The following is a 22,954-nucleotide window of genomic DNA, read 5'->3' as shown; positions in this document are numbered from 1 at the left end:
TCCCGGCTGGCCGCTGGACCGAGGAGCATAGAGTGCGAGAGGCTAGAGAGGCAGCGCCGAGTGCGGGGCGACCATAGAGTTCCAACTCGGACACACCCGGATAGTCCACTCACAGGCGTCTGGGGGCGGAGCCTGGGCGGAAGCGGAAGCGAGTGAAGAAAGGGCTGATGCTCCGGCGTTCGCATGCGCCGTGTGTAGTGTTTTCTTCCGCCCGGCCTGGTGTGGCGGTGTGATGTTGCACGTGGGATGGCGTGCTCCTTGTTCTAAGCAGAAGCTGCCCTAACTGGTGGTTGTGGCGGACGATAGAGGAGGATGTGGGGCGCGGCGATGGGGCTGCCTCCGCGGCTGGCGCTGTCAATGCTGGCTGGTCCCGGTCGCTCTTGCGTTCTGGGGTCTGGAGCTGCGACGCGGAAGGACTGGCAAGCGAGGAACCGTCGTGGCTTCTCTGAGTTCTACCTGCAGCCGTTATTTGATCCTGATGTAGAGGAGTCACCCTTTTATGCATTCAAGGGTCGAGCCGAGCCTTTGCGTCACGTAGCAAGTAAGAAATTGGCCAAGAACCTGGCACGACACCTGCTGGGGTTCCAAAAACCATCCCGTCAACTTATACTAGAGTGCAACCCAGGTGAGATGAGCAGAAGTTTGCTCTTAACCTTTACACCCCTAATTTTCTAAGTTATGTTTATTTATTGTGTTTTAGTTCAGAAAACCTAGCGAGAGTCACTTCTCTCCTTACACCATTGTGGGCCTCAATGATGGAAATGAGGCTGTCAGGCTGGACGCCAGGTGCCCTTGCCCTCTGAGCGTTCTCATTGGCCCCGAATTGTACTTTTTCTTTTTTAAGCACCACTTCTTACAGAAAGTCGGTTCCGTTTAGACTAGACAGTAGTTTTTATGACCAAACATTCAGATAGTCCATGAGTCAGAAGTAAGCCGCAATCTCATATACTGGTTTTTCTTCAAAGGAATAGTGGGATTTTTGAGGAGTGTTAAGTTTTGCTGTCACTGACAGCCGGCGGTGCTCTGCTACTTACCTGTTGGGATGTTGTGCCTAATCATCTTTTTACATGTGTAAAAAGAATCATATCTGGGAGTGTTGTGAGATTTAAAACTTGTGTAAAACCCTGCTTTGGAAGAGACTGTGGCCAGGCGTGGTAACACAAACCCTTAATCCCTGCCGAGACAAGCTGATCTCTGAGTTCAAGTCCAGCCTGATCGACATAGTTAGTTCCAGGACAGTCAGGGCTACATAAAGAGAGACCGTATCTCAAAAAACAAAATAAAACAAAACTAACAAAATAACAACAAAAAAAGGAAAAATATTAAGATGGACTTGATGGTACACACCTTTAATTTCAGCATTAGTTTGGCAGTGCCAGGCCCATCTCTATGAGTTTGAGGCCAGCCTGGTCCACATAGTGAGAGAGACTATGTATGTTTATTTTGCAAATAAAACTTTTCTGTTAATATTCCAGGTCCTGGAGTCCTGACTGAGGCATTACTTAGAGCCGGTGCTAGAGTGGTTGGCTTTGAAAGTGAAAAGTCTTTTATTCCACATTTAAAGGTATATTTTCTAAATGTAGTTCCTAAAGTAATTTGTTGTTCTCTCCACTAACTTTGAGTGGGTTAAAGAAGTGAAATTAAGCATAGTTTCTTCTTACGGACTTTTAGGGACCATGTCTGGTATCTCCAAAGACAAGGACCCATTGTGTCTTCAGCGCTTGTTGAGTAACTAAGAGCTTGCATGTTCTAGGATCTGTTTTCTAGTTCCTATTGGGGCCCAGAAAATGATACCTCACAGTTTGACACATTGACATGCTGAGTATTTTGAAATAAAAGACAGTTGGAAGCCTGCAGACGTAGCTTCAGAAAGAAGGTGTCTCTACCTCCCTATTTCTTTACTTCTTTCTTTTCCCCCTTCAAATCGAACCAGAACTCCTATTCCCCAAGGACAGTCCCGGAAACTAGGACCCCCTCCTGGCCAGGCAAACCACAGCCTGTGATGATTGTTAGCTGTCCGTGTGAGAGCTGCCTGTAAAGCTAGTCTCTGACCTGCCTTGTGATAGATAGATCACCTGTCTGTGCCAGTTTCCTGACAGCATGGAGAATGACTGGTTGACTATGAAGTGCTGTGTGACAAAAAAAAAAAAAGAAATGTGGAAATAGCTACGATAGCTAAAGACAGAATTTTTAAAAAAAATGAACTTTTGAGTAATGAGTTGTTTTTGGCCTTTGGTGTGGTTATGCTTAGTGGCATGCCTTTAATCCCACAAGTCTGGCGCAGTGGCAGAGGCACTAGATTCCAAGGCTAACCTAGCCTACATTGGGAATTTCAGACCGGACAGATTTTTTTTTTAGGCTATGGTAGCCCAGGTTGACCTCAGTTTCACAGACCTCCTCTTTCCTTCTGCCTCCCAAGTCAAGTACCTGTTATGTGGGGGCAGAGGCAGAAGAATCACCCAAAGAGGCCAGTCTCATCTACATAGTGAGTTCCAGCCCAGCCAATGCTACCTAGGGAAGCCCAGTTTTAACATTCATTTCCCACACCCTCACAAGGAGACAGCTTTATAAATAGCTAATGCAATTAACAAAAAGAAAGGAAAAATTGTTGTCGAAATTTTTTTTTTTTTTAAATTTCAGGGTTTTTTGTTTTTTTTTTTTTTCTTTGAGACAAGGTTTCTCTGTGTGTTCTAACTGTCCTGGAACTCCCTGTGTAGACCAGGCTCACCTTACCCACCTGCCTCTATATCTTTTGAGTGCTGGGGCTAAAGATCTGGGCCACCATGCCTGGCTTGGTTTTGTTTTTTAATGTACTTGTGGTGGAATCCAGGGTCTTATGCGTGCTACGTAAGTACTGTACTTCTGATCTCCACAGGTCCCAGGGAAGGTTACTTTTGTTTCAAAGCTGTTGCCCTTTGGTCGTTTTTTCCTGTAGCAGTTGATTTTTAGGTCCTCTGTTAAATTCGCGGTACATTAAGAATATTTGTACCTTCACATAGGATCATTGGATTTCTTATTTGAGGTGCTGTAGTGCCTTTCTGGGCCTTGTGCATGTTTGGTGTAGGCTCTGTCATTGAGCTTTATACATCCCAGCCCTTAGATTTTAAGACCAGATCTTACTATATTATGTAGTCTGGTCTTAAACTTATTGTGTAACCCAGGCCATTCTAGAGTTTGTCATTCTCCTGTCTCAGTTTCCTGAGTGATGAGATTGCAGATATGCCCCATTGTGCTCAGCTATTTTTTTGAATTTTTTTTTCTTATTTTTTGGGGTAGAGCTTTGACTTGTAGCACGGTGTACATGATAGAACTTCTAATGTCCCCTCCTTGTCTCTTCAGTCCTTAAGGAAGTATATGGAAGGAGAGCTGCAAGCGGTTCACTGTGACTTCTTTAAAATGGATCCTAGACATCAGGAAATAATAAAACCGAAATACAGCTCACAGGTCATTTTTCAGGATTTGGGAATACAAGCGGCTTCTTGGACAGCAGGTAATTTTTGTCATTCACTAAAGCTAATTCTTTATAAATAGCTATTTCTTTACCAGTGTGGCTCATTTGTTTACTGGATGTACATGCAATATGTAGAGAGATTTAGATTGTTCAGTTAATAAGCAAGTGGTGTTACACTAAGCGTGCCGTTCCTTTTTTCTGCTTGTGAATAACCATTTTATTTCTGTACAGGATAAGTTATGTACTAAGGGGGAAGCTTAGTTACTGAGCTCTATTTGTATATATTCATTGTACATGAGACTGTATTACATAATAATTTTCTTGTAAATATATGTTTAAATAAGTGTCGTTCATATAAATTTCCTTTCATATCACCTTGTCTTAGGGTTTGTATTACTGTGGAGAGACACCATGACAACCGTGGGAGCTCTTATAAAGGAAAACATTTATTGAGGTGGCAGCTCACAGTTTCAGAGATTTAGTCCATTATCATCATATCATGATGGGGTCATGGTGGCTGGGAGTTATGGCATTGTTCAGGCAGACATGCTGCTGGAAAATTCTACATGTAGATCCAAAGGCAACAGAAAATGAACTGTCTCACTGGGTGTGGCTTAAGCATATATGAGACCTCAAAGCCCACCTCTGCACTTCCAAGACCACACATACTCCTAAAAGGCCATACTTCCTAATAGTGCTATTCCCAAACCACCACATACCTTTTTATTTAAAATTCTTTTAAAGATTTATTTTGTATGTATACATGTTCTGCCTGTATGTTTGTTAATACACCATATTCATGTAGTGCCCATGGAAGCCAGAAAAGGGCTTGAATCCCCGGAACTGGAATTTTAGACAGTTATAAACAGTTGTCAGCCACCATGTGGGTGCAAGGAATTGATTAATGTCCTACAAGAGCAGCTTGAACCTCTGAGCCATCTCCGCAGCCCCTCCCCATATTTCCCCCTTTCACCTGTTATGCTACTATACTTCATTCTCTTATAGCTTTGCTTCTATTTTCAGATCATAGTATGTATACATGATTTTTATGTTCCTATGTAAAATCTAATAACTACATATGAGGAAAACAAGATATTTGTCTTCTGGGGCTGGCTTAATTTGCTTAATATGATAATCTCCAGTTTCTTCCATTTCCTTGCAAATGACATGACTTTGCTTTTTTTTATGTTGTTTTTGTTTTATTTTTTTGTTTTTTTGAGACAGGGTTTCTCTGTGTAACATTCCTAGCTGCCCTGGAACTAGGTCTTGAAGACCAGGCTGGCCTTAAACTCACAGAGATCAGCCTGCCTCCTCCTCCCGAGTGCTGGGATTAAAGGCATGTGCCACTATTGCCCAGCTCATAACTTTTGTTTTTATGACTGAAAAAAAAAATGGCCTTGTGCATTGTAGTTAGTTTGAATGCATTAATAATAAATTATGATGCCTTCTTAATGGATTGTTCCATTAATCAGTACAAAGTGACCTTTAATCTCTTCCAACTTGTTTGTGTTTGAAGTCTGTTCTGTCTGTCAGAACAGGAGCATTTGCTTGGAGCACCTTCTCCATTCTTTCACCCTAGGTTTGCATCTCTCTGTTTTTGATCTGAGGTCTGGTTCTTAGAAACAACAAATAATGAGATCCTGTTTTTGTTGTTGCTTTTTGGTTTCTTGAGGAGGCATTTTGGTTTGTTTGTTTGCTTGCTTGCTTTCTTGTTTAGAAAGGGTCTCACTATGTAGCCTTGACTGGTCTGAACTAAGCCTCAAACTCATAAAGATCCATTTGCCTCTGTCTTGATGCTGGGATTAAAGGTATGCCCACCACACCTGACTTAGGTCCTATTTTTAAATGCAGTTTACTGATCTATACCTTTTGATTGGGGAATTTAGGCTACTAACACTTAGTTTTATTATTGAAAAGTATCTATCCCTGCTATTTTATTGATCTTGTGGTGTTTTCTTTCTCTCCTTTGCTTAACTGCTGTTTCTAGTGTATTTATTCTTTCCTTTCGCCTCCTAGATGTTTTATCTTTCTCTTTCAGTCTGAAGAATTCCTTCAAGCATCTTCTGTAGGACTGGCTGGCTTAGTGGCTATGATTCCTTTAGTCTGCTCTTATCATGTAATGCTTTTCTTTCTCTTTTGGTGTTGACAAAGCTTTGTTGGGTGCAATATTCTGGGTTCACAGTTGTCATCTTTTAGAGACTGAAATGTCATCCCAAGCCCTCCTGTCTTAGTTTCTGTTGTGACATCTGCTGTTACTCTGCTGGCTTCATTTACTTGCAGCCTGCCATTTCTCTCTTGCAGCTTTCAAAAGCTTTCTTTGTTCTATATAGTGAGTGGGTTTTTTGTTTGTTTGGTTTGGTTTTGGTTTCTTGAGACAGAGATTCTCTGTGTAGCCCTGGCTGTCCTAGAACCCACTACGTAGACCAGGCTGTCCTTGAACTCAGAGATCAGCCTGCCTTTGCTTCCCAGATTAAAAGCATGACCACCACCCAGCTGAGCATTTTGACTGACATGAAGTGGAAAAGTTCTTCTCTGATCTGGTCTGTTTGGTGCTCTAAATGCATTATTAATTGAATGGGCATGTCTTTCCCTAGATTCTGCTATGATTTTAATTAAAATATTTTCTATGCCTTTAGCATGAATCATTCTTTTATGCACATGATTTGTAGATTTGGTCCTTTTTATAGTTTCTGCAGATCTCACATGTTCTGTTGATACCTTCCAGTTAATTTATTTGTATCATTTTTCTGAATATTCCAGTTTCTCTCCTTTGTCTTGAGCCCAGACAGTGCATCTTTACATGGTCTGTTCTACCAGTCAGGCTTTCCATGGAGATTTTTATTTGACTTACTGAGTTTAATATTTTAAGTATTTTTTAAAGTATTTCTATCTACTTACTGAATTTCAATTTATATCCTTACTTAACCTTATTTCATTAAGCCATTGTGTTCTCTTGGAATTTGTGCAGGAATTTATTAGTATCCTCTTTTGATTTCTTTGGATATACTTGCAATCCCTAGTGTACCCCTAAAAGTAGAACAGTGTCTGCAGAGATAATCACTGTCAAAGGGTAGGCCCACTGTGAACGTATAATAGAGTCAAATACACAATTCCTTTTAAGTGCCAATCATTTTAGTAAGTACAGGAACACTGATGCTGTCTGTATTAAGGTATTTATCACAGTGAGTATGTATGAAAAGGAAAAGGTAAAGATTGGTGATTAGTATTGAGTCGTTGAGAAAAGAAGAGGGGGAAATAAAAGGGTAAAAATAGGAACTGCAGGATTTCAGTGAAGTAATTTTAGCTAAGGTTAGACTAAGTAGAGGTAAAGAAATCCAGTGGCGGAGAGTGGCTAGAGAGATGGGTGGTTAACAGCACTTGCTGCTCCTCCTAAGGCCTAGAGTTCGGTTCCTAGCATTCACGTGGGCAGCTCACAGCTGTCTGTACTAACAGCTCTAGGAGAATCCTTGTGCACCTGCACCCAACATGTGTGCAGAAACACACATCTATGCATAACTTTGAAATAATGAAAATAAATATTAAAAATAGACAAATTATCAAACAACCTAAAAGATTAAACGAGTCCCAGCTGTTCGGAGGCTGAGACACAGGGACCCCACAAGCCAGTTTATATCCCGTGTGCTTTGTACAAACCTGTGGAAATAAAGAAGAGTGGAGAGCAGGGTAGAAGGACAAAATTAGCCTGCTAAATCATGGTTGAGTATTAAACAGATGAGCGTGAAGGGGAAAAAGCTGGTTGGGGATAGAGGAACTGCCTGCAGTCTCACCTGATTATTGCCGTGCACTTGGAGCCTGTCGCTGTCCAGGGTATCCTTCCACATCAGGTCACAGAGCTCATTCCGCTGGGCATCCTTCACAGGTCTGCTCATACATAACGTCACACCTAAGGCACGCCTTCAGGAGTCCAGTTTCAAATGCTTATCCCGCTCCTGGGCTGCACTTCCAGGTGTCTAGGGTGTGCTGCCTGACACAAGCGTCTGTGTTCTCATAAAGACTCTCAACCAGGTAACCATCTGGCTCTAATTCAGATTTCTTCCCCCACTCTAGTTCCATGACTCTTTCTGGGGGAAAATTGGGGCAAATTAGAGACAGGACTAAGCTGGTAGCTCAGCAGGAGGGTTTTGTTTGTTCATTTAATGTGCTTGTATGTAAGTATGTGCACGTACATATGGGTGCCCTCAAAAGCCAGAAAAAGGCATCAGATCTACTGGAGCTGGAATTATAGATCACCGTGAGACACCCAAGGTGGGTGCCGGGAACCAACTTGGAGTCCTGTAGAAAAGCACTAAGTGCTCTTAACTGCTGAGCCACCTCTCCAGCTCCTAGAATCTTGAAAATGGTGGGGTTTGCTACTCCATCCTAGTATCTCCTCCTCCTGTCATTGCCATAGGCAGCTGTCTTAGTTAGGGTTTTTATTGTTGTGCTGAAACTTTATGACCAAAGCAACTTGGGGAGGAAAGGGTTTGTTTTGCTTACATTTACACATTACTGTTCTTTGTGGAAGGAAATTGGGACAGGAGCCTGGAGGCAGGAGCGGGTGCAGAGGCCATGGAGGGGTGCTGCTTACTGGCTTGCTCCTCATGACTTGTTCCTTCTTTTTTATAGAGGACCATGAACCCAGGAATGGTACCACCCACAGTGACTGGGCCCTTCCCCCATCAATCACTATTTTAAAAACATTCTCTATAGGCCTGTCTACAACCTGGTCTTATGAAGGCGTTTTCTCAATTGAGACTCCCTCCTCTCTAGCTAATGCAGCAACTTTTGTGTTCTTCATTTTTTTCCTCTTTATGTATGTGTACATATTCTTGTTTGTGCACATGTAATGTGTATGCATGTGGAAGCCAGAGTTTGATGCTGAGTGTCCTCCTCCATCGCCCCAGGTTTCTCACTGAACCTGGAACCTGTTTAGGTAGACTGGAATTAGGCTCTCATACCTGCACAGTAAACCTCTCTCTGAGCCCTCTCCCTAGCCCCGCACAATTTCTCATTTTACTTCATCTCTAAACTAGACATTTGGGGGGGAGTTGCCCACCTCTTCTTACAGTGTCACCCAGCTGTTGTGTTATTCCCTGGTGATTCTAGCGTATCATACCTACATAGCATCTACCATCTTGAATCCTTAACTGAAACAGTTACCATTGTTAACTTGCTTTGCATCAGTAAAATGTGACCATAGGAAAAAGTTTTAAGAAACTTATGCACATCTGTGCTTGTATCCCTAACAGGTGTTCCTATAAAAGTATTTGGAATCTTACCTAATAAATACGGAAGACGAATACTTTGGAAAACTCTGTTCGATCTGTATTCCTGTGACTCTATATTCAGATACGGACGAATAGAGCTGAATCTGTTTGTTACGGAAAAAGAATTCCAGGTGGGTTGTGAACAGGTGACCTGTGTTGCTGTGAGAGTGTACTGTAGAGAATGCTGTAGTCTTCTGAGGAACTTCAGCTGAATTTTTATTTGGGGTCCCTGACATTTGAGAGTTTCAATTATTTTACAATGCACAGTTAGTTCAGTGGCATTAAATATATTTATATTACACATCCAGTACTTGCTGTCTAGCTCTAAAATTTTTTATTTCTGTGTATGAGTGAGTGTTCTGTCTTTCTAGACATCAGATCCCATTACAGATGGTTCTTAGCCACCATGTAGTTTCTGGGAATTGAACTCAGGACCTCTGGAAGAGCAGCCAGTGCTCTTAACCTCTGAGCCATCTCTCCAGCCTATCCAAAAATTTTTAGATTTTCCAATGAACACTTAGCTCCCCATGCTTCCATTTCCTCAGGCTCTAGTAACCGTTCTCCTGGCACCGTCTTTGAGCTTGGCTTGAGTCAGCCTATATTTGTCTTTTTGTGGCCGCTTTATCTCACTTAACATAATATCTTCAAGTTCATCTGTGTTATAGTGTATTGAACTTTCTTTTTTTTCTTTTTTAGCTGAATATTATTCAGCTATATGAACTCAGTAACTTGTATCTATTCATTCGTAAAAGAACACTTAGCTGCTTCCACCTCTCAAATATTATGATTAAAGCTTCCACAGAAGCCGGCCAGTAGTGGTGTACACCTTTAAAACCAGCACTCAGGAGGAAGAGGCAGGCGGATATCTGTGACGTTGAGGCCAGCCTGGTCTACAAAGTGAGTTCCAGAACAGCCAGGGCTGTTACACAGAGAAACCCTGTCTCTGAATGGGGGAAAAAACTGCCACATACACAAGTCCTTGCTTTCAGGTTGTGACAGGGTGGTGTGCAGGTGGATATAAACTTTTTTCTTTCTTTACTCTATTTTATTTATTCATTGGTCTACTTATTTGAGAAGGGGCCCTCACTAGGACTGTTTCCCATTTGTCTAGACTAGTCGGCCAGTAAGCCCCGAGATCCTTCTGTCTCCACCTCCTGATAAGATACAGGCGTGAACTGCTGCTGTGCCTGGCTTTTCTGTGGGTGCTGAGGGTCATCCTCAGGTTCTCATGCTTTTGTGGCAAGCACTGTACCACCCGAGCTGTCTTCCCAGCCCTTGCTTTCAGTGATTTAGTTCATATAAGTAGAACTAGGATTGCTAGGTCATGTGGTAATTCTAATTTAACTTTTTAAGGAATTGCCATGCTACCTTCTTTGTAGATACATTTTACTTTTCCAACAGTAGGATACAAGTATTCAGAATTTTTCCATTATCATACTTGTGTTTGTTTTTTATTTAATTTTGTGAGGTTCTTTTTGTTTGTTTTGATTTGTAGGGTTTTTGTTGTTGTTGTTTTTCAAGAAAGGGTTTTCTGTGTAATAGCCCTGGCTGTCCTGAACTTGCTGTGCTTGCACTCACAGAGATCCACCTGCTTCTGCCTCACAAGTGCGGAGATTAAAGGTGTGCGTCACCACAGCCAGCTAATTTTGTGTTTCTTATTAGTGTGTAAGCATGAATGCATATATGCCGCACCATATGTGTGGGAGTCAAAGGTGTCCAGGGATCGAACACAAGTCAGCAAGCTTATCCAGCCGCGTCGTCCCGCTGACCTTTTCTTTGTATTTTTGATACCCTCTCATAGTTGGATGAAGTCGAGTTTCATTATGTTAGTGTTTTCCTAATGGCTAGTTAGGTTGAACATCTTTTTTATTTACTTACCAATCATTGCATATCTTCCCAGAAGCAGAGTCTGTGAACATCTTTTGTCCTCTTTGGTTTTTCATCACCTTGACTGACGTTATCTTTGATAGGAGGGTACATCAACACTTCTTTCCATTAAAAATGAAATTCACATCCCAATGAAAACAGCAGAGGAAGTTAATTTTATAGACAGTGGACAACTGAAGAAAGCTAAACCAAAACAAGATAATCATTTCACAATTAATATTTCTAAAACAGAAATAGAGGTGCAGAACAATAGAAAGATAGCAAATTGGTTACCATTGTGTTCTTTCAGATGACCTTTATAACGATTAATACAGAAGGACAGTCATTATGTTGGCAAGTTGTCCCTGGCTTGTTTGGGAACTTGGCTGCTCCTGATTTCCGGGAAAAGCAAATAAGCAGCATGGGTTCACCTTGGTGGCACGGAGCTCAAGACTGTGGTTCCAGTTTAACTTTTAGTCTGCTCTTGGGGAGTCGAGTGCACAGACAGCAGCCTCTCGGCCTTTTCCTTTTGAGTGAGGAGCTGTCCTGCAGTCCTGAGTAGTGCTGTTAGGATCTGCTAAGGGATCACAGTGCTTCCTGTGCGTGAGCTTTGCTCCAGTATAATTGACAGTGTCCATTTGTCCATAACGGATCCCTAGGTAGGAATGCGGTGTAAGAAATGAGGGAATGTCTCCTCACCCAGATAGTATATATTGGCTAACCATGTAGAATGAGAGCAGTCAAACCTGACCCTTCATACATACGTACGTGCATACGTACATACATAATATATAATTCATATACAGTATATAAACCAAAAATGAGAGCAAGGTATGTAAGAATGTTCTTCAGGTTGTAAGTTGACCACAGTGTGTGTGGTCCAACTATTTGGGAGGCACTTGGGGGTAGAGGAAGAAGGTTCAGGATCAAGGTTATCCCCAATCGTTGCAAACCAGCCTGAGCTACGTGAGACCCAAAATTTTGTCTTGCTTTCAGCTTCTTTAACATGGACTTTTCTGTGAGATCCTTTCTCAGTGATACCTTCCATTAATAATAAGAATAATAACACTGATGGTATTATCCTTAATGTCCAGCAAGAGTCAGCTTTTCTGGGATGGTGGTGGCATGCTTCATAAATCCCAGCACTCAGGAGACAGAGGTCAGCCTGGTCTACAGAGTGAGTTCCAGGACAGCCAGGGCCACACAGAGAAACCCCATCTCAAAAATACGATTAATAATTATTTTTTATTAAAAAGTCATTTTGTGTGTGTGTGCGTGTATACACTCATATTCACTCACATGCGTGCACATCATTGTTAGCCATGTGGGAGTCAGGAGAAAACTTGGAAGTGTCATTTTCTCCTTCCACCATGTCCGGTCCCAGGGATTGGATTCAGGTCCTCAGGCCTTCAGGCTTGGTGACCAGCACCTTTACCCAGTAAGCCATCTTACCATCACCAGCCATAACAATTCTTGATGCACGTAATTCTAACATACCTATCTTTCTCCATAGTACATGCTGTTATGTTGTGTTGTTGTTAGATCCATAGTGTAGGAACTGTGTTGGTGGGTAAATGATGAGTTTCTCCTACTTATGTTTGTAGTTTTTGAAACAATCTTGCTCTGTAATATGGGCTGGATATTGAACTCACTCTGTAGCCCAGGCCAGCCCTGTACTCAAAGGAACCCTACCTTAGTTTCGTTAGTGCTGCGGTTACAAGGTGTTTGCTACCGTGTCTGGTCATTATACATTTTTTACTTTTGCTTTTGTTAAATAAGATTTCCCCCTGAAAGTCACGTTATTAAAAGCAATTTCATATGTAGTAATTATTTTGAGATTTTATTTTTATTTCATGTGTATGATTGTTGCCGGAATGAATATCTGTGTACCATATGTATGTAGTGCTTGAGGGGTCAGATGAGGGTGTGGAATTACAGACAGTTGTAACATGTCATGTGGGTGCTGAGAATTGAACCCGAGTCCATTGGAAGATCATCAAGTGCTCTTAACTGCTGAGCCATCTTTTTGGCCTGTGGTTTTGTTTTGTTTACATTTTTATTTAGATGCATGTATTTATGCCATGTGTGCGTGTACTTGGCAGAGGCTAGAAGGTGTTGGAGCTAGAGTTACAGGCTCAGCAATTCTTGATGCACAATTTAATAGCTCACAGTTTGAGTTCTGAGTGGCATTTTTCTGTGCCAGGAACCAAATTCCAGTCCTCAGAAAGAGCAGCAAGTGCTCTTAACCAGCCCAGCCCATATACAGTCAATTTTGTATGTTGATACCATATGTTTTCAAAAAAGAAAACTCTAATTGAAAATCCTTAAGTTTAATGTTTTGTGCTTAGTTCTCATCTGTCTGGTTTGTTGAGACAGGGACTCTGTATGTAGTCCTGTCTGTCCTGGAACTCACAGAGATCCTCCTGCCTCTGTCTCCTGAGAACTAAGTTCAGAAGTGTATGCAACCACACCTGATCAAGTCTCATCTTTTAATTTAAATTTCTAGATGCTATTAAGATGTTAAAGTTAGCCGGGCGATGGTGGCACACGCCTTTAATCCCAGCACTCGGGAGGCAGAGGCAGGCGGATCTCTGTGAGTTCGAGACCAGCCTGGTCTACAAGAGCTAGTTCCAGGACAGGAACCAAAGCTACAGAGAAACCCTGTCTCGAAAAAAACCAAAAAAAAAAAAAAAAAAAAAAGATGTTAAAGTTAAGGGCTGGAGAGATGGCTCAGAGGTTAAGAGCACTGCCTGCTCTTCCAAAGGTCCTGAGTTCAATTCCCAGCAACCACATGGTGGCTCACAACCATCTGTAATGAGGACTGGTGCTCTCTTCTGGCCTGCAGGCATACACACAGACAGAATGTTGTATACATAATAAATAAACAAATATTTTTTTAAAAAATGTTAAAGTTAAGATCTGACATTTGATATTGATTATGAGTCTATGTAACATAATTTTGTCTTTTTTTTTTTCTTCATTAGAAACTGATAGCAACTCCTAAAAGGCCAGATTTATACCAGGTATTGAGTGTGCTTTGGCAAGTGGCTTGTGATATTAAGTTTATTCTCATGGTGAGTAAATTCTCCGATGCTGGGACAACTTTATAACTCAGAGGCTAATTTATTAAAAGACTTAATTTTATTATTTTTCAACGTATTTAGTTTAGTTTTATTTTGAGATAAAACAAAACTAAATCTACCTGGTGTGAGTTCACAGAGATCCTCCTGCCTCTGCATCCTGAATTCTGGGATTAAAATCATACACTATCACCAGTTATTGAAAGGAAAGTAATGTTGATACTTCTTTGGCACCTTTTTTCTCTAATCATAAAGGTAATAGACAATAAGGTGGTGGTACTGCACGCCTTTAATCCCAGCACTCGGGAGGCAGGGGCAGGTGGATCTCTGTGAGTTCGGGGCCCGCCTGGTCTACAGAGCTAGTTCCAGTACAACTAGGATGACTCACAGAAACCCTATCTCAGGAAAAAAAAGGAAAAAAAAAAAACAAGTAATATGACTAGCTCATGATAAAAGTAGGAAACTTACTGGGTGGTGATAATGCACACCTTTAATTTCAGCATTGGGGAGGCAGAGGTCGGCCTGATCTACAGGGCTAATCCCAGGATAGCCAGGACTACACAGCCTTGCCCCAAGAAAACAAACAAACAAACACAAGAGAATGAAACTTGTTTGAGACATGCTCTACGAAAAGGAAATTTTGGGAATCAATACTGTAGTTCTATAGGACATACAGGACATATTTGGGTCTTCTGTTTTTTTATGCTTTTCTTTTTTTTTTCTTTAATATAGTGAATATCACATTGCCTTGTTTTATGAGATAGGGTTTCATTATATAACCCAGGCTCACCTCAGACTTTCCATCCTCCTGTCTCAGTATCTTAAGTGCTAGGATTATAGATGTATACCATCATATGTAGCTTTACCCAATCTCTTACCTGTTACACAAAATATGCTGTTTGGATATTGTAGTTCAAATAGTCGTTGTTAATACTTAGTTAGCAATACCAGATAGGATTTGAACTGATTTATTTTTTTATTTGTGTGGGGGTTTTGGATTTGAACATAGAGACAAGAGCTCAAATACAGAGTTACAGCCCTAGCCCCTAGATATGGTTTGGTTTTTTATCTGGTTTTGTTAACAGGGTGGGGTTGACTGGATCTCATAGCCCAAGCTACCTCTACCTCCTAAATACTAGGATTATATTGTACACTACCATACCCAGATTTGCATAGGTATGTGGGGTTTTTTTTTCCAGTTTTTTTGTTCGTTTGGGTTTTTTTTGGGGGGGGGCGTAGTAATAACTTGTGGTGTTTGACTAAAGAGAACTAACAGAATTGAGGAGCCTTCGGCCTCATTTGAGATCTATGTAAGCGAAAGAATGCCCTGGGGTAGAAGAGATGGCTCAGTTGGTAAAGTGAGATCTGTGTAAGCGAAAGGATGCCCTGGGGTAGAAGAGATGGCTCAGTTGGTAAAGTGAGATCTGTGTAAGCGAAAGGATGCCCTGGGGTAGAAGAGATGGCTCAGTTGGTAAAGTGAGATCTGTGTAAGCGAAAGGATGCCCTGGGGTAGAAGAGATGGCTCAGTTGGTAAAGTTAGATCTGTGTAAGCGAAAGGATGCCCTGGGGTAGAAGAGATGGCTCAGTTGGTAAAGTGAGATCTGTGTAAGCGAAAGGATGCCCTGGGGTAGAAGAGATGGCTCAGTTGGTAAAGTGAGATCTGTGTAAGCGAAAGGATGCCCTGGGGTAGAAGAGATGGCTCAGTTGGTAAAGTGAGATCTGTGTAAGCGAAAGGATGCCCTGGGGTAGAAGAGATGGCTCAGTTGGTAAAGTGAGATCTGTGTAAGCGAAAGGATGCCCTGGGGTAGAAGAGATGGCTCAGTTGGTAAAGTGCTTACAGTACAAGCATGAGAACCTGAGTTCAATTCCCAGTACCCATGTGAAAAAAGAGCCCAACGGCTTGGGGAGGCAGAGACAGGAGGATCCTTGGGGCTTGCTAGCCAGCTAGACCTACAGAATCCAAAGATCCAGGTTCTGTGAGAGACCCTTACTCAAAACTAATGTGGAGAGAACAATAGAGGAAAAGACCTGAAAACAGCTTCCACCCTCCACACACATGCCCCTGTGCACACATACCACATAGATCTACGGAAAGAAAGAAATATCTTGTCTGTTTTTCTTCCTCCAGGAACCTTGGTCGTCGTTTAGTGTATATACTGAAAATGGGCACTTAGAGAAGACAAAGCTTAAGGTAAGAACAAATGATGCTATTCCCATGTATCACATTTATTTTCTTTAAGATTGTCTTCAGAGGCTAGAGAAACGTCTACCCCACAAAAAAGGATTATCTTTTCTGTATTAAGTTTTTCAGTAATAAAGTTATGCATGCTTATGTTTGCACACACAGTAAATAAGTGTATGTTTAGAAAAAGATAAGGAAAAGGCTAGTCAATAATACATTTGTATTTTTGTATCTGCTAGTGGTTTTCCTTGAACATAGCAGCAACTTGATTCATGTTGATGTTGTGTCTGGGCTCTGAATTTACTATAACTACAACTCAGTATACTGTAGGCTGAAGTTTCCTGTCTTGGAACCACTTGGTCCCAAATATCCAGCCGCTGCTTCCAAATTATCACACAGAGACTTAATATACTTATAAATGCTCAACCAATAGCTTAGGCTTATTATTAACTAGCTCTTACACTTTAAGTTTTATTACTCTTTATGCTCTGTCATGTGACAGTACCTTTTCTCATCACAGCATGCCCATCTTTCTCGGCTTCTGGCCAGTGTCTCTCTGCCCTTCTCTTTCCCTTCTTCCTTACTTTGGTCACCCTGCCTATACTTCCTGCCTGGCTACGGCCACTCAGCACTTTATTAAACCAATTTGAGTGACAAATCTTTACAGTGTATGAGAGGATTATTCCACAGCAATACACTTTAGCTGTCTGTTTTAGATAAAGGACTCAGTCTGAGCTTGCAGCCCAGGAGGTGGTGAGTGGTTTGCTAGACACACATTAGGTTTGCCCCATGGCTAAGCATTGGAGTAGGACCCTCACATCACCTCTGGTGGCAAATGTAAACAAGTCATATACAGAATAAAAAGCTCGTCCTTCTAGGTTACTTTCTGCTCAGAACTCTGACATGACCCGGGTTATAAAGTGTCAGGCCTTCAGTAAGAAAACACAGAGACACTGGGGATGTGCAAGTGGCTTGGAGGAGTAAAGGTCAGTGCTTACCCTGCAATAGTTTATGACTAACGAAATTATTTCTTTTCTGTCTAGGAATCATTAAAATCAATGAAACAAAATCTATATTTTATTCAAATGACTCCTCGTAAAGGTTTATTTACAGAACACTTAAGTCCATTGAATTATGATATATTTTTCCACATGGTAAAGCACTGCTTTGGGAAGCGCAGTGCCCCAATAATACAACATTTAAGGTAAGTAGAAATTCAATGAAGACAAACTGTAAAGGTAGTGATTTAATGTGACTTTCTCCTGTGTTATAAGGTGGTTTTTCACATCTTGATTTAGAGTAAGATGTGCCCATGTTCATTTGCCTGTTAAAAATACTTCCTTCTAGACTGGAGAGATGATTGAGAAGCAGTTCACAAATGACTGTAATTCCAGTTCCAGGGGCTCCAACACCCCCTGCTTTGCCTCTGTGGGTGCCACACACACGACACGCACACACCTACCCATAAAATAAGATTTAAAAAGCAGTGAGTAAAGATAGCTGTTTCCCTGTTGTGCATTATGTTTTCTTTTTTAAATATTTATTTATTTATTTATTATGTATACAATAGTCTATCTGTGTGTATGTCTGCAGGTCAGAAGAGGGCACCAGACCTCACTACAGATGGTTGTGAGCCACCATGTTGTTGCTGGGAATTGAACTCAGGACCTTTGGAAGAACAGGCAATGCTCTTAACCACTGAGCCATCTCTCCAGCCCCTTGCATTATGTTTTCTACACCTCCCTCTGACCGCTTGTTTGGCAGATGATTCAGGCTTCTTACTGACTAGCTCTACATATAAATTAGCCCATTTCTAATCATCTGTATATTGCCACATGCCCCATAGTTTACTAGTAATGGTCTGGCATGTTATTCCTATGGTGACTGTTGGCATCTCCCCGACTCTGCCTTCTTTCACCCTGTCTCTCTGCTTGGACTTTCCGCCTAGCTATATTCTGCCCTGCCATAGGCTGAAGCAGCTTCTTTATTAACCAATGGTAATAAGACATATCTACAACGTACAGAGAGGTATCCCACATCATTGTTCATTGCATGTTTATTTTGTTTTTATGTCTGTGCACATTTGTGCTATTCCTGTGTCCTTTGGAGACCAGAACAGCATTTGTATCCCTGGAGCTGGAGTCACAAGAGCTGTCTGACATAGGTGCTGAGAACTGAGCTCAGGTCCCCAAGAAGAGCATCACACACTCTTAACCACAGAGCCATCTCTCCAGTCAGTGTGATGTGTTATCCATTCACCTTGTAACTAGCAGTTCCTAAAGTGTTGTCAGAAGATGGAAAAAGTGTTAAAATAGTTATTTTAATTAATAGTCATTTACCATATAGCCTTAATGAGACTGTTAACTAGAAATGTTTATTTTTAGTTAATTTATTTGTTTAGTTATTTAGAGATTCAGTTTTATATAGCCCAGGCTAGCCTAACTTTCTGTACAGTCAGAGATGACTGAACTTCTGACCCTCCAGCCTCTGCTTCCCAAGCACTGGGATTATAGGTATATAGATGTATACAACACACTATTTACACATAAACAGTAAGCCCGTAATCTCAACTCACAGGGGCAGGAGAATCAGTCACATGAGTTCAAGGCCTGTATTGTAAATTGCAGATCAGACTGAGATATAGAGTGAAATCATCTTTAAAAAGCCTCACACATAGGTTATTGCACACTTTTAATCCCAGCACTTGGGAAGTAGAGGCAGGTGGATCTCTGTGAATTTGAGGTTAGTCTGATCTACACAGTGAGTTTCCATGCCAGCCAGGGCTATGTGGTGAGATCCTATCAAAAAAATAAAAAGATAATATGTAAACTAGAATTTTTGTGAGGTTTGATTACACTACATTAAACTTAAATTGGTGTCTAGCTCTGAAATTTTAGGAACAACTATCCAGTCTCCTGAGTGCTAAGATTTTGGCTTAACATTTTATATAAAATATTTCTCATCCAAGCCAAGTATGGTAGTACATACCTGTAATCCCAAAACTTGAGAGTTGAGAGGTTACTGTCCCACCCAGATCCCCCAGCTGTTAAGTCCCAAAGAAACACACAGAAGTCTACATTAATTAGCTCAGGCTTCTTATTAACTCTTACAACATATATTAGCCCATAATTCTTGTCTGTGTCAACTACCTGACTTGGTACCTTTATCAGTGAAGCTTTCTCATCTTGCTTCCTATGCATCTGGATGATGGCTGCAGGCTGAGCTTTCCTCTTCCCAGAATTCTCCTGTTCTCATTGCTCTGCCTATACTTCCTGCCTGGTTGCCCCACCTATATTTCCTACCTGGCTACTGGACAATCAGCATTTTATTAAAATACAAGTGACAAATTTATTTTTTTTTTTTTTTTTTTTGGTTTTTCGAGACAGGGTTTCTCTGTGGTTTTGGAGCCTGTCCTGGAACTAGCTCTTGTAGACCAGGCTGGTCTCGAACTCACAGAGATCCGCCTGCCTCTGCCTCCCGAGTGCTGGGATTAAAGGCGTGCGCCACCACCGCCCGGCTACAAGTGACAAATTTATAAAGTACAAGATCATTGTTCTACAGCACCCCCCTTTTTTTTTCAAAACAATTCTGAGTCTAATCTCCCATATTTAGCTTTCTTCCTGACCATTATCCATAACAACTTGTAACCAACACTCTAAACAAAGAAAAATATCCATAGTCCATTTTTTGGAGTGTGTGTGTTTTTTTTTTTAGGCTACTTCCTGCTTATTGAGGGTGCTGATAATCTTATGGGGATCTAAATGAAAATTTGGAATTATGATCAAGTCCTGACTGGAGTATCTTGTGAGGCTTGATCATCTCAGCATTTTGAGTCTGTTCTGGATGTAGAACTCAGACATTTGGACCATCCACTCCTATTGGAGATTTCTCAGGGGACCTGATTTTTCTTAGCCAAGAATGAATTCACAGCCTCTCATTTCCTGTAAAAACAAAAAAACCTCTTCTCCAAAATAGCATATCTTTGACTTAAAGTTTGAAGTCAAAGCATTTCCAAAATATATATGTTCTATTAATCCAACAGCATTTGTAATCAAATGTCTTTTAGCAGCTGTTTTTCCTTCCTCAGCCATCAAACCATTCAAAGACAACACAATTAACATACATTATCCAGACTCTCTGTGTAGTTTCCATCTTTATGTGGCTTATTTTAAACTTTTTTTTTTCAGACTAGGTTTCTCTGTGTATCTTTGGCTATCCTGGCACTCACTCTGTAGACCACGTTGTCCTTGAACTCATAGAGACCAGCCTGCCTCTGCCTCTTAAATGTTGGGATTAAAGGTGTGTGCTACCACACCCAACTACTCTCTTTTTTTTTTTTAAGGACCTTATCCTTTTTTCTTTCCCAAGCCTACATATATTTTTAAACACACTGTAAACCATTTAGAGGTTTCTTTTGTCTGAATCTATCTTTACTGTATATCTCTCTTTTTCTGACCACATGAGTCTTTAATTTGCTAAGTGAATTAGCAAATTAAATTAGCTGGGACTAAAGCCATGGCTTTGATGGGCTAGATCCACCCCATTCCTTAGCTTTCTGAGAGTCTAGCCTCATGGCAGAGGTACTGGCCGGAGCCATGTTTATTGCCATAACTCTATGGCGCTTCCCTTCTACCACCGGGAAGCATGCTGTTGGTTATTCATCAACACCATTGAAGTGTTTTGTAGCAGAGCTTCTTAAAGGGGCTGCAAGGTTTTTGTAGCTAAAGCTGAGTCAGGAAGCTTCTCTTAAATGAGACATGCGTGCCTCTAGTAAACAACCCACCTGAGAAAATGCTACCAAGAAGCTGTGCTTAACTGTGTTCTTTTTGTGTCTAGAATTCCTTCTCAAATTCTCTCAGGTTTTAAGTGGATTTAGTTGTCCACATTGGCGCCATTTGTTAACAGAGGTTTCTGTCCTGCCCTGTCCCATAGCCATTCAGTCCCAAAGGAACACACAGAGGTCTACATTATAAACTGGTTGACCTATTAGGAGTTCAGAGTCACCCCAGCACAGAGGATTTACATATATTATATGTGTGTTGTGTGTGTGTGTGTGTGTGTGTGTGTGTGTGTGTAAAGTAAATTTAATTATATAGGCTAGTCATCTTAATTGAATTTAGGAGGCAACTCTCTTAGACTTAACTGTTGTGAAAAGGGATTAATCATGTTTACTTGTTTGTTTGTTTACTTGTTTGTTTGTTTCAGTTCATTGAGCACAGTTGAGCCAATTGATGTACTGAGGCAGGTGAGACTAAACCCTGGAGCGACAATTCTTCAAATGTATCCTCAAGACTTCAAAAGACTGTTTGAAACTATAGAGCGTTCTGAGGACACTATCTTTAAATGGATCTACAATGAAAGCTTGGAGGACATTCGGGCCTAGGCAAACAGTCTACAAGCCATGAACTGGAGCTGCTTATCTATTTATTTGGAAATTATGAGACAAATGAAAACTGAATTTCAAGAAGTTAACACCCTTTCAACAGAAGAGAAATTATCCTCGTCTGGCACAAATGGGGCTGGTACTTTCTTCTGAAGTTGATACCTTTTGACACACTGGAAAAGACAGTGGCTGTGGTTTTATTCAAAACTGAATAAAATATAAAGTTCTCAGTTTGATCAGATAAAATTGTTTTTTTAAAAAAATTACTATCTGCAGTAGATCAGTGGTAGAACACATACCTAATGTGTCCAAGGTTCTGGTTTTATATTACTCTCTGCTATAGATAAATGGTAGAACACATACCTAATATGTCCAAGGCTCTGGTTTTGCTTCCTAGCACAGGAAATTTGAAAAGCAGGAATTTTGAAGGACTGGCCTTAGAGGCAGTCCCTGAGCAGCTCAGATGCTATGGTGACTTTGACGCCTCATTTTCCCTACACATTAAGCTTCAGTTCTTGGTTTTACCTTTATCTATGGGCTGTATGGTGGTTAGGTTTAATGTCAGATTGACACATTGTAGAGTCACCTGAGAAGAAAGGCTCAATGAAGGATTGTCTACATTTGGTTTGCCTGTGGATGGGTGTTGTTCTTTTTTAAAAAATGCTCCAAGATCCCTGCGGCAGTAGGCAGCAGAAATGCTATAGGTCCCAAATGGTGGCAGCGGGCCATGTGGTGGCAGGCAGCGGGCTCTGGGAGCAGCCAGTCTCAGGCAGAGACAGCTGCTGGTCCCAGAGCGGTGGCCCGAGCAGTGGTGGCCGGCCATGTGGCGGCAGACAGCGGGCCCTGGGAGCAGCCAGTCCCAGGCAGAGATAGCTGCTGGTCCCAGAGCAGTGGTGGCAGGCCATGTGGCAGCAGGCAGTGGGCCCCAGGCAGAGTAGGCTGCTGGTCCCTGAGCAATGGCTGGATCCAGGCAGGGAGACACATGGCGGTCGGGCAGAAGACAGAAACATGGATAGACACGACATGCAGGGTGAGGTTGAATGTTTATTCAGGGGGTTATGGAGGAGGAAGGGTGAAGGGGGGGACAGAGAGAGAGGTGGGGAGAGAGAGAGAGAAGAGGAGAAAGAGACAGGGGGGGGAGAGAGAAGTGGGGAGTGAGGCAGAAGCAAAGCTGCCTCTCAGAGAGGAAGATGGAAAAGAGAGCTCAGGCCGGAAGCTGAAGATCAGCCTGCCTCAGCGGATGGGGAGGGGAATGGGTGTGGCTTGTTTCTTAAAGGGACCAAAACCATAACATTCCCAGGTCTTCCTTATAATAAAAAGCACGCACATCAAGGAAGCAGAAAAGGAAGGGCCCAAGATGGCGGAGGGCAGGTCAGAGGTAATGGGAGTGGGCGTGGCTTGTCCCTTAAAGGGACAGAAAAGCACAACAATGGGCATGCCTAAAGGGGACTCCAGACCCAAGGCACTGGGTAGCACCAGTCCCTAGAGAAGAGGTCCTAAGCTGTGTAACAGTGGAGAAATCAAGCTGAACATAGGGGAGAAGGTGTGTGTTCATTTCTCTGCTCTTGACTATGGATGTTATGTAAGTCAATGTTTGAGGTCCCTTCCTTGATTTTTCCACAATGATGGACTGTAACCTGGCATTTGAAATGGAAATAAACCCTTATATTTTAAGTTGCATTTTGTTGGTCTATTTTATCACAGCAACAGAATGAAATTAGGGCA

The 22,954-nt window shown here is 41.7% G+C and overlaps 1 protein-coding gene across 1 annotated transcript; it reads left to right on the top strand.

Moving 5' to 3' along the window:
• The first annotated feature begins 148 nt into the window (after nt 1–148).
• On the top strand, nt 149–21,462 carry Tfb2m (transcription factor B2, mitochondrial). The gene is made up of 8 exons (XM_041635337.1): nt 149–625; nt 1,476–1,564; nt 3,340–3,490; nt 8,701–8,849; nt 13,569–13,658; nt 15,793–15,855; nt 16,890–17,050; nt 21,052–21,462. Exons 1-8 carry the CDS (start codon nt 313–315, stop codon nt 21,227–21,229), a joined length of 1,194 nt encoding a protein of 397 aa, XP_041491271.1. The 5' UTR covers nt 149–312; the 3' UTR covers nt 21,230–21,462.
• Nucleotides 21,463–22,954: the final 1,492 nt, after the last annotated feature.

The sequence above is a fragment of the Microtus oregoni genome, unplaced genomic scaffold (assembly GCF_018167655.1).
Source record: "Microtus oregoni isolate MIOR12 unplaced genomic scaffold, Mior012 000047F_ref0000412, whole genome shotgun sequence".
Taxonomy (NCBI): domain Eukaryota; kingdom Metazoa; phylum Chordata; class Mammalia; order Rodentia; family Cricetidae; genus Microtus; species Microtus oregoni.
Note: the sequence above shows the minus strand (reverse complement) of the source record. Positions and strands in the feature narration are given on the sequence as shown.